The sequence below is a fragment of the Nicotiana tabacum genome, chromosome 6 (assembly GCF_000715075.1).
Source record: "Nicotiana tabacum cultivar K326 chromosome 6, ASM71507v2, whole genome shotgun sequence".
In the NCBI taxonomy this organism is placed as follows: domain Eukaryota; kingdom Viridiplantae; phylum Streptophyta; class Magnoliopsida; order Solanales; family Solanaceae; genus Nicotiana; species Nicotiana tabacum.
Window position 1 is genome coordinate 121,958,415 of NC_134085.1, and position 12,007 is coordinate 121,970,421.

Sequence of the window (12,007 nt, forward strand, 5' to 3'; positions counted from 1 at the left end):
CAAACATTAAGAAGCCTACTCGAAAGCTGGTACAGGAAGAAATGACCTAAAGAGTGAAAAGCTAAGAACAACGGTTGAAAAACATGCAAGGGTTGGCAGGTCAAAAGAGTGTTGCCTTCAAAGATCTATGCATGTTCCCCGATGTCCACTTGTTGTCTGGTTTCAAGACTCCCAAATTTGAAAAGTATGATGGACATGGAGACCTCATAGCCCACCTGAAAAGGTATTGCAATCAACTGAGAGGTGTGACTCTGAATTTTAAAAAAAAATCCATTCCGAATAATGTCACTTAAATTGAAAAAACTCCCTTATATCCCCTCTCGGGTGGTAAAAAGGAGGTGTGACAATAACTCCTCTTCAATAAAGTCCAAAATATATCAGATACTACCCCCCAATAAATTTTCTTTTGCGTCTATTAACAATACTTACTGCCCTATATCATTCCTTGGTATTAATGATCATACCATGCCTATTAAACTTAACACTCCAACACAGCTATACCCTCCACATCATACTAATTTAGACCCACCACATGATATTACCTCTAACCAACCGTTACAGGACAACTCCTCTTCTTCACATGGCCTTGAAGAGCCATATAGGATCCACGTACATAGCAGCAACAGTGAATTGCATGCTACAGTAGGCTACACTCCTAGCCAACCCCAATTCCAATATAAACCAAATAATGACTATTCATGTGATATCCACAAGGATCTGTTAACGAAAATAAAGCAGAACCCTCTTGATCTTAATGAGTCCTCTTTGAATCACTCTACTGTTGATCAAAAGCCTTATGCTCTTGATATTACTAAAATAGTTTCTTCTACTTCAATAACTCAAAATGCAAAGACTAACATTTCCAGCAAATTACAACCCTGCTTATCTGAGGAACATGGACAACAATCACTTTTTTCATCTTCCTCACCTGAATATGCATGGCCCTCAACTTACACACATAAACACACCCCTGATATACACATCTCAAGCAAACACAGTGGATCTTCCTTTTCATTCTTAGTTAGAGATGGGATTACAGGGGTATGCTCTTGTGTTTACGATGGAACTCAATAATCACGAGGTTGTTCTTCTTATACAAAACCCCACTCACTTGGCAGAAATAGTCACAGAGGGAATGAAATTGGGGATAGAGGGTTATGCTCAACATCAATGGTACAACACCTAAACCCCTCTACTATTGGAGCATCAGGCTTCAACTTTGAATCCCCACCAGTGGAGTTATCCCATGCAGTCACAGATTCCAGTTCCAACAACGACCAACCTGCTGCCATTTTATCCACCACATCACATGGGGTAGATTTATGCACCATGGTTCCAACATCTCGACTCCTTCAATCCTCTCTCCCCATACTCCAGTCCAATCAGTCCATTCGAGACACAATCTCCACCGGGCAGCCCACCACCACCTCTACCTCCATCTCCCAACGAACTAGACGTGCAAAAAGGGAGGAGCTAGCAGAAATTTTGGCAGAAATAAGGGAGACAAGGATAGAGTTCTTATGGTTAAAAGGGATTCATCTCTACAATCTAAAGGAACAGTACGCAAAAAAATTCATCCTCAAGTGTCCCCTAGAGATGATCTCATGTAGCCTAAACTTCTGTGTAACAACAAATCGAGAGGCAGGGAAATACTCGATGATGATAATTCCGACTCTTCGTCAATTTCCTCCACCATTGGAATCTCAGGCTCAGATGACATCAACGATTGTCAATCCGTTGATTCCTACTCCACCAGTCACATAAAGCATGATTAATATCATGAATCTCATAGTCTGGAATTGTAGGGGTTCTCATAATCCTGAGTTTAGACATCAGTTTAGATCCTTACTAGATAATTACAGACCAGTTCTAGCAATCCTCCTAGAAACACACATGCAGGACCATGAAGGACTCCGGCAAGCTTTTGAGTTTACTAACATGGCCCAAGTTTCTACTAATGGACTAGTAGGAGGTTTAGTGGTACTATGGAATAAGGCTTTGATTGGTATTGAGGAATTGAGGATGTCTGAGCAAGAAATTTACTGCCTTGTCCAAGTATGTCCCACTGAACCTAAATGGATGTTCTGTGCTATATATGCTAGTAATTCATACCAGTCACGTAATATACTTTGGGAAAGTTTAATGGATTTGCATGATAATTTTAATTATCCTTGGCTAATAGGAGGAGACTTCAATGATATTTTATATTCAAATGAAAAATTTGGAGGACTTCCTATTTATGTCACTAGGGCAGATAGATTCTCGAATTGCATTAACTATTGCAATTTAATATATTTATGATCTAAAGGTAGTCGTTTTATATGGACTAATAAAAGAAAAAATGGTCATACAATTCTAGAAAGACTAGATCGGTTTTTGGCAAATTATGACTGGATTAGTATGTACCCTGAGGCTACAATGCAACATTTACCTTGAACATACTCCGATCACTGCCCTTTACTAATAAATTTAGACAATAGGAAATATTCCCATAGGAATATATTTAGGTTTGAAACTATTTGGGTATCGCATCCGCAATTTCATCAATTGGTTCACAACACTTGGACTAATACACCTCCTCTTTTGAAAACCATTTCTAATTTTCAGAAAATAGTCACAGCTTGGAACCATAATACTTTTGGGAACATTTTTAATCGTAAGAGGAAAATACTAGCTAGACTAGCAGGTATTTAGTCTTCTATTCACTACCCAACTAGTTATTTCCTTTAAAACTTAGAAGCTTAATTGAATAATGAATTTAGTAGTATACTTAGAATGGAGGAGGACTTTGGAAACTTAATCAAGAGTAACTTGGCTAATGAAGGAGATGCTAATACGAAATTTTTCCATATGTCTGCCTTACAAAGACGTAGGAGAAATAGAATAACTCCACTAAAAGATTCTGTAGGTAATTGGTTTTATGACCAACAAGCTATTCAAAAGCACATACTCTCTTACTACAAGAATCTTTTTACTACTGAGCAAAATCAGCCAACAAATTTTAGCTTCAGTTTGAACTTTAATTTATTAAATAATATTAACAATCATATTCTGGAAGCACCTCTTGACGACAGTGAAATTGATCATGCCATGTTTAGCTTTGGTCCTTATAAAGCATCGGGTCCGGATGGACTTCATTCATTCTTTTATCAAAAATTCTGGCCCAATATTAGTAATAAGGTTAGGCAATTTTGCCATGACATTTTTAATTCTGGAGTTATACCTCCATTACTCAATCAAACATATATATGCCTTGTTCCAAAAGTAAGGCATGCCCAAACCATACAACAATTTTGACCCATAAGTCTGTGTAACACAACTGATAAACTAATTACTAAGATCATTGTCAACCGACTTAAGCCAATTATTTCTGTAATAATAGGACCAACACAAACTAGTTTTCAACAAGGAAAATGTGCTGCTGACAATGCAATTATAGTACAGAAAGCTATAAATCATTTAGCAAAAATAAAAGGTAAAAATAGTTATATGATACTAAAATTAGATCTTGAAAAAACGTTTGATCGACTGGAATGACCATTCATTAGAAAAATTCTTCAATTTTTTAATATCCCTCCAGCTAAAATTAAGTTAATCATGTCCTGCGTTACTACAACTTCTACTTCAATTCTTATCAATGGATCACGTACAGAATATTTTTCACCATCCAAAGGCATTGGACAGGGTGATCCATTATCGCCATACTTGTTTATAATGTGTATGGAAATATTTTCACATAGCATTACCTTATCTGTTGATTATCTACAATGACAACCAATCAATATTGCTAAAACAAGTTCACAACTTTCACATCTATTCTTCGCTGATGATATTATTCTTTTTTCAAAAATTACTAATAAAAGTTGCAATGCTATCATAGATGTGATCAATCATTTTAGCAAACATTCAGGCCAATGAATAAATTTTGAGAAATCAAAATTATTCTTTTCTAAAAACAGCTCAACAAATGCTAAGGAATTGGCAATGAAGTGTTTCCAAATTAAGGAAGGAATAAATTTTGGATGGTATTTGGGTTTCCCTATGTTCCATACGCGCCAAAAAAGGCGGACTTTCAATTCCTGTTGGATAATTTCAAAGTTAAACTAGCAGGATGGAAAATAAAATTTCTCACAATGGCGGGAGGAGCTACGATTATTAAATCAACTCTTAAAAATTTGCCAAATCATATTATGCAATATATTCACATTCCTACCTCGATTATAAAAAGGATGGAACAGTACCATCGTAATTTTCTATGGGGATCTACCACAACAAGGAAAAAGATTCATCTTATTAAATGGAAAAAATTACACAACCAACTGAAGTGGGAGGCTTAGGGATTCAGAGTCTTCATCAAAAAGATAAAGCTTTACTTGGAAGTCTAGCATGGAGAGCCTTCCATTCACATCAAAGTCTTTGGTCAAAAGTTTTAATTAATAAATATGTTCGTTCAAAAGTCTTTGGTCACTTCACTATTTGGCATAATATACTAAAAGGATGAAAATTTTCCCAAATAGGACTACAGTGGCAAATTGGTACATGTGAGCATATTAAATTCTGGGAAGACACGTGGATAAAGCCTGGTATGACTGTTCGATCATTAATAAGTGGTCCATTACCTATATCACAACAAAATATTAATATTAACTCAATATACAATCATAATAGTTGGAACTGGAACAAGTTCTCTTTTCAATTCCCTGATGACTTAAAAAATTTGTTAGCAACCACTTATATCTCCATATACAAGTACAAGGTTGATTGTATATTCTGGGCCTTAACAAAGGATGGACAATTTTCGGTAAATTCTATCTATAAAGCTTTACAAAATCAAGTTGCTAACGAACACAATACATCTCTCCATTTCAAATGGATATGGGACCTGCCAGTACATCCTAAAATCAAATATTTCATTTTGTTACTTAACCATAATAGACTAACAACTTTTCAATACCTATAGTATCTTAACATCACTGCTAATGCTGAATGCACATACTGTCATGAAGAGGATGAATCTTTAAATCATCTATTTCTTACTTGTGTGAACGCAAAAAATTATTGGAATGCTTTGGGTATGGGTAGTTATATAAATAGCCTACTTATTTTTCCTACACCTCAGCAGTGGATACTTCCGTTGCTAAATTATAAAGATAATAAATTTTCTTATAATTTAAATAGACACACTTATTTACCATTAAGTTTATGGAATATTTGGAATACTAGAAATAAAAATGTCTACGAGGGCAGGCATGATTCGATTAATAAAATTTTTACTACTCAACAAGCGACCGAATTTTGTTATCTAGTTGCCTCGTCACATAAAATACAAACACGGATCAGAGTTCTCCTAAAATGGATACCTCCAAAACCTAACATATATAAATTAAATACTGATGGAACACACTCACCAGTCTCAAATAAAAATAGTATTGGAGGAATAATTAGGGACCATAAGGGAAACTGGATCCTGGGCTTCTCAAGTACAGTACTTTCTCAATTGCCTATTGCTACTGAAATATTTGCTCTATTACAGGGACTTATATTTGCAGTACAACACAATATAACACCACTTCAAGTGGAAAAATGACGCTAAAGAGGTACTCAAGCTACTACAAGATAATAATATAATACATGCTAATCTTCTGAATGATTGCAGGCACCTGCTGAGGCAGCTACATGATCCACTAATAAGCCATGCGTACAGAGAACAGAATAGATTAGCAGATCAACTAGCAAAATCAAGAAGCTTTTTGGAAGGAAACTCTACTATGCAGATTTTTGATAAATCACCACTTTTTGTTAGTTGAATATATGGGATGAAGATAAGCGTGGTGTATCTACTACACGTTTACTGCCATTTTGTACATTGGACTTGCCAGATCCACTTGCAGTGTATGCAAATGGATCCACTTGTTGTAACTACAAACAATATAGCTAGTACTAGTAATGAGTTACCTTACTATAAAAAAAAGAAGAGAAAAACAAACTGTATCATGATATATTGGTATAATTTATTATGGTAGCAATATTAATTAGAATGTAACTAATGTTAAGGGGAAAACAGGAAAAATAAATTATTGAAGAAGTACTTCTGGGGTTCCACCGTTGTCCACTTCATTGCTTTGCGCTTTTGCAAATTTCCAGACACGTCCAGACCCTGCTCCATTCACCTAATCACTCTGATTCCCTTTTTCTATTCCATTTTCTCTCTCTTTACCTCTTTTGGCCCTTATATTTATGATTAATTTCAGATTTAACTTCTGCTCCAAGAAATTGACGTCTGAATGATTTGTTCTTACTGCTAATCCTTCTTTTTTGATTTTGAGGTCCTCGCAGCAATCATGGGATGGTACAGAAGATCAAAATTCGGTCTTGACGCGTTTCGCAATTTCGCATCTAAGTTTTCACTCAAAAATTCCATTCAAGAAACCATTCCAAGACCCAACAAATTCAATTCTGCATCTGGGTTTTCCACCTCGTCCTCAAAGATTTTGAGAAACTCGTGTTTTCAGTATGGCATAAAGCAAAATAAGTATACCACTGGCCCTTTTTTGGGTGGGGGTAGAAGATATTACTATGTTGATAGACACCAAGTTCATCACTTTCGTCCAAGAGGTCCACAGAGATGGTTTCAGAATCCAAGAACTGTTCTTACTATTGTCTTGGTTGGTTCTGGATTAGTAATAACCGTTTACATGGGTAATTTGGAGACTATACCTTATACTAAAAGAACCCATTTTGTGCTTTTGTCTAAAGATCTTGAGAAAAGGTTGGGTGACACTCAGTTTCAACAGATGAAAGGGACATTCAAAGGGAAAATATTGCCAGCTATACACCCGGAAAGTGTTAGGGTGAGACTTATAGCTACAGATATAATTGAAGCTTTACAAAGAGGATTGAGAAAAGAACAAGTATGGACTGATCTTCACTATGCTTCAGGTGACATGGCATCTCATGGGACTAGTAGTGGGCAGCATGAGACTTTGATGGCATTGAGTGATAGCAACCCCGAGGTGAAGTGGAGTAAAGAGGATGAGATTCTTGATGACAGTTGGGTTCAGAAAAGTAGGAAGAAGGGACAGGAAAAGGGGTCAGAATCCGCTACTGGACATTTAGAAGGATTGAAGTGGGAGGTTTTGGTTGTAAATGAGCCTGTTGTTAATGCATTCTGTTTGCCTGGTGGCAAGATTGTAGTCTTCACAGGGTTGCTCGAACATTTTAGGACAGATGCTGAAATTGCAACCATAATTGGGCATGAGGTATTTGTGCCATTTTGTTGAGCGCATTGTATATATTTAGTTACATTTCTGCTTTTGTTTTAGTTTGGTCCTATTCACGCCTTTGCTTCGATGCTTTGATAGGTTGGGCATGCCGTGGCTCGCCATGCTGCTGAGGGAATTACGAAAAACTTGTGGTTTGCGATCATTCAAATGATTCTTTATCAATTTGTTATGCCTGATGTTGTTAACACCATGTCAGCCCTGTTCCTAAGGCTTCCATTCTCACGCAGGTATGTATATCACCTTTTATTGTCTGGATTTTTAGTTTCTCTTGCTTGTGTGTTTTATACAATATCTTTCTCTTTTAGGATTTAGTTAACATTACTGTGTATTATCGCACAATTCTCACGGTTATTCAATTACATTAAGTTTATAAATAGTCATAGAAATGTAACATCACATACACGTTCAATACGTTGCCAAGAAGCAGGAACTACTCTCCTGAAATACGCGCATCATAGATTATGTCATTCAAGTAAGCTCACTTTTTTGTGTTTTAGCAGTTTTGTTTACGTGAAATATTTGTTAATGCTGATTCGGTTATTTGCAACATGTAGGCATAGAGCTTGAGCCTCTTTGTATAAGCTTGATCCCCCCCCCCCCTCTCCCCCTTTTCTTTTGTACATATATACACACACACACACACCAAGGCATGTCTTAGTGTCCCTTGTCCTTTTCATATGCATCCTCCAAACCTCATGTTAAAAAAAAACATATCTATACAATAAAATTATTATTCTCACTATCTAACTACATTATATTTCGCGTTCCCACTGCACACACATGGGCCCTTCTAAGCGGTTGTCCCTTCATGTTAGACGCATACATAATAGTACAACAGAATAGGAGACATTGAAATCGTTGGTAGTTAGGAACGCAATGTTTTATCCAATAGTGTCGTTGCTTCTATACAAAGTTAATAAAGCTTGTACAGCAACCAAAGAAAAAGAGAGAGACGCGAGACTTGCTTCTGCCCCTTTGGACCAGCAGAACAGGGTGTGTGGGAATTCGATAATCTAACTCTGGCTCAGTGTGGGAAGCAATTATTAGGTTTTTGTTTCGGAAGGTATTCGAGAAAAGTAGAGCAAGTTGTTAATGTAGACGACTTGGTTTTCAGGGCTTGTAAGGATGCTCATCTACATGCTTTCTGCAATGAATGGTAGGAGTGAAAGAGGGGATCTCCCTTGAGTGCTTTATGTGAGGGTTCTATTGATTTTATCCATGTTAACATGATAATGGCTGGCAGGGCGCAATTGAGTGCACATTGCATTCATCTTCTGATGTTGTTGGTTACTCCTTCCTAGAGATGCTTTCGCCTTTTCTCTCTTTTACCCATTTCATTCTTTGATTCAACCCTGATTCATCTCTTTTTTTTACGGTTCAGCGGTATAAGTTCATCAATTTCATTAACGAGTGAGTTTGTCTGAAACATAGAGAAGTCATTCCAAGAAAAAAAGAGAGGATATTTGATGAGCATCAGCTATGTAGCAGGCGCCGATACGAGTATGATATGAAAATCGAGATATGGGGGGCTATGTATAAATGTTTGGTTATATGCTGTATTTCCCTTTTTCCTTAAGATGTTGAAAGTCTAAAGCATGTTGTAAAAAACATTAGTAACAATGAAAAACAAAAGCCATAAGACATGTTCCGTCAATTCCTCTGATTTTGACAGTACAAAAATGTGAATTTAAGTCAAATTACCATCTCAATAGATATTTATTATCCGAAAGCATCTCAATATTAACCGGAAAAATGGGGATACAAACTACAGATGATTGTTTGGAGTAAAGATGATGAAGCAATGTCCTTAACTAAAAAGGATAAATTGCAACCAGTTCTTTACAAAGCAAATTTGGCAATTCCATGTTGACAAATATTCCCTTTTTTATTCATAACAAGGCAATCCAAAGTTCCAATCTACCAGAAATCTAAAGGGTCTTCAACCAGAAGACACGAACTCCTAGCAGCCCTTCAAAATTTACCCAAGAAGTATTGGCTTAAATTGAGTCCTGATTTTCTTATTTGAATTAACCCGCCCTGTTTCCTCTTCTAAGAATTGCAGGGTGACCTGAAATTTGGCCACTGAATACCAATTTTATTTGAATCTTAAAATCAGGATGCTCTATCCAGAAATCAACAACAACAACAACCCAGTGGAATCCCACAAGTGGGGTTTGGGGAGGGTAGTGTGTATGCAGGCAGAGGTTACCCCTGCCCTGGAAAGGTACGAAGGTTGTTTCTGTTAGACCCTCGGCTCGCTTTATCTAGAAATGAAACAAGAAATACCTCATCCCAGTAATGGATTATCCCTGGTACAGTGTGCATTAAAAATTAATACATGTGTCTCCATATGATGTCTTTCAATTAGTGAGCCTTTCGGATGACAAATAGTATAATTTTGAGAAAAGGGAACCTAAATTTTCTAATTTTAGGGGGGCTAACCTTAGGGGTGTTTATTTGGTTAGTGAATCTAAGGCGGCTCTCAGGAATCTATTACAGGAAATTCAACGTGCCAAAAGTGAGAGCCCAAAAAAAAAAGTAAAGAAGGAGACACAACATCCATTTTTCTTCTTTATATCCTGCTTTTGTTTTTTTTGGGGGGGGGGGGAGGGGGCAAGTATGACTCGTTAGAAAGTACTCACAATGTGGATCTTTGCCCGCCTACTCAAGCGGGACAGGTTTGAGATGTTATCCTCTTAAACTCTAGTACTTTTGATCTAAGTGGTGCCAATAGGTAATGTAGTCCATGTGAACAGAAAGCTATAATATGTGACCAGCTTATGTTTCTTACAACTTGGTGCTACTTTCTGATTTTTTTATATGTGCATTGAAAGCATACCCTAGTCTCCTCATTTGTGACATCAGTTTAGTTGTTGACTCCAGGTGACACCAATTTTTCTGTTTTTGACAGTCCATCTGGCCACTTGGGTAATTTTATTGATCACGTTGTGAGCGGTGAAAGAAACTATGTTAATGTGAGCGGTGAAAGAAACTATGTTAAAAATGATTGATTAATAGGTGCCAAGCTTCTGTCTCCAGAGGGATTAGAAACCTCAACATTCAAAATGAATGGGAGCGGCAATATCTGTCGTGTAACTCACCTTCCCCTCCCACAGGTCCCACATAAAAAAATTGAATAAAAATGGGGAGGAAGTCACTGATTCCAGATGCTCAAATGTTTATATTTGTGCCTGTTGTGTGGTATATTTTATTAAATCTATTGGTTTAATAAGCTTTTTCTTCTATTAATCTGTTTATAACTTTTTGTGACCAATGTTTGTAATCAATATGCATCCATAGTTTTACTGTGATCCCGGAGTTCATAATTTTAATGAGATATGCAACACTAAGTACATGTAGGTTTATTCTTGTTCTGGGTTTGTTGGTTAAAATCTAGAGTAATTGCTCGATGATCTTGTTCCAGTTGAGGAGGTTGGTGATATTACCAATCACTGATCATTGAGAGATTGGAACCAAAACTCTTGGCTTCAAACCTTATTGGCATCACCTACTTGTTATATGGGTTATTGTTAAATTCTGTTGAGGCTCACTGTTAATATCTCAAATATTTCATCTGTGCGTGCTTCACGCGTCTTCTAGCTCATGGTGCTAGATAGGATGAACATTTGCCGGGTGTAATTCCTGTTGCGTAGACTTGTCATGCATTTATGTGTTACCAGGATGGAGATGGAAGCAGATTACATAGGGCTGTTGTTGATGGCTTCTGCTGGATATAACCCTCGAATTGCTCCATCAGTCTATGAGAAGCTGGGCAAGATCTCTGGTGAATCAGCCTTGAGAGATTATCTGTCAACTCATCCTTCTGGGAAGAAGAGAGCACAATTGTTGGCTCAGGCTAAAGTAATGGATGAAGCCCTTTCGATATACAGGGAAGTACAGGCAGGAAAGGGGATTGAGGGTTTCCTATGAAGGATACAAGTGCATACGCCATGTGAATAAGCGAAGGTTGATTTTTGTCTTTTACAAAAATTGTGGTTTTTGGACAACTCCAATTTCCTTTGGTCAGTGCACAAGTTGATTCTTCTCAAATGCTATTCCCAATGTGTAATATTAGTGGATAGGTGTTTCTTTTGAAGAATAAAAAGATAGCACATAGCTCCCAGTTATGGTGCTGGAGGTAGGTAAGCCCTTCTCGATCAGTCATCGGAAGCAGCTGCCAAAGAGAAATGGCATCTTCTTTGCAAGATGAAAAAACTTACAGCTTTGTGAAGACATACACTTCAAATAAGCTTTGTGAACTCAAGACAGGGTATCTCCAAGTCCTGTGCCGTCAAGTTTCTAAGAAATCGAGGAATGCAGTTTGTAATGCAACTTCCCGTCATTTCAAGTAAAAGTTTGTTGTTTATCAGCTACCAATCTTTTCAGGTAGTCGTCATCCGATTAGCTTTCCTATAGCAATATGTATGTATAAGGCAATTTTCTATCTTCTCCAAGAATTTTTGAATTTCATTCGCAATGTGTAACATATGGCCCGCCATGGTACTTTTGTGAATCACCTTTTTTTGAAGAAAGAATAGATTCACTATTTATGATAAACACTCCTTGTCTTCCAAATTTCCAAGCAAACAAATGTGGGCATCCTTCTGATTTTCTTCCAGAATTTGGCAGAACTTGGGCATTTAGCAAACTTTAGCAAGAAAGAATGATTGATTGCTTGAATGCCGGGCCGTCTACTTGGAGATTGCCATCCGACCTTTCCCCTC

At 37.1% G+C, this 12,007-nt stretch overlaps 1 protein-coding gene across 2 annotated transcripts; it reads left to right on the forward strand.

Moving 5' to 3' along the window:
* The first annotated feature begins 5,839 nt into the window (after positions 1-5,839).
* Positions 5,840-11,840, forward strand: LOC107761030 (mitochondrial metalloendopeptidase OMA1). Of its 2 annotated transcripts, XM_075255272.1 has the most exons (4): positions 5,959-7,259; positions 7,362-7,510; positions 9,400-9,507; positions 10,964-11,840. In XM_075255272.1, exons 1-4 carry the CDS (start codon positions 6,342-6,344, stop codon positions 11,211-11,213), a joined length of 1,425 nt encoding a protein of 474 aa, XP_075111373.1. In that variant the 5' UTR covers positions 5,959-6,341; the 3' UTR covers positions 11,214-11,840. The 2 variants fall into 2 exon arrangements, with proteins under 2 accessions (XP_016434667.1, XP_075111373.1); XM_016579181.2 differs by lacking the exon at positions 9,400-9,507 and having other exon boundaries at positions 5,840-7,259.
* Positions 11,841-12,007: the final 167 nt, after the last annotated feature.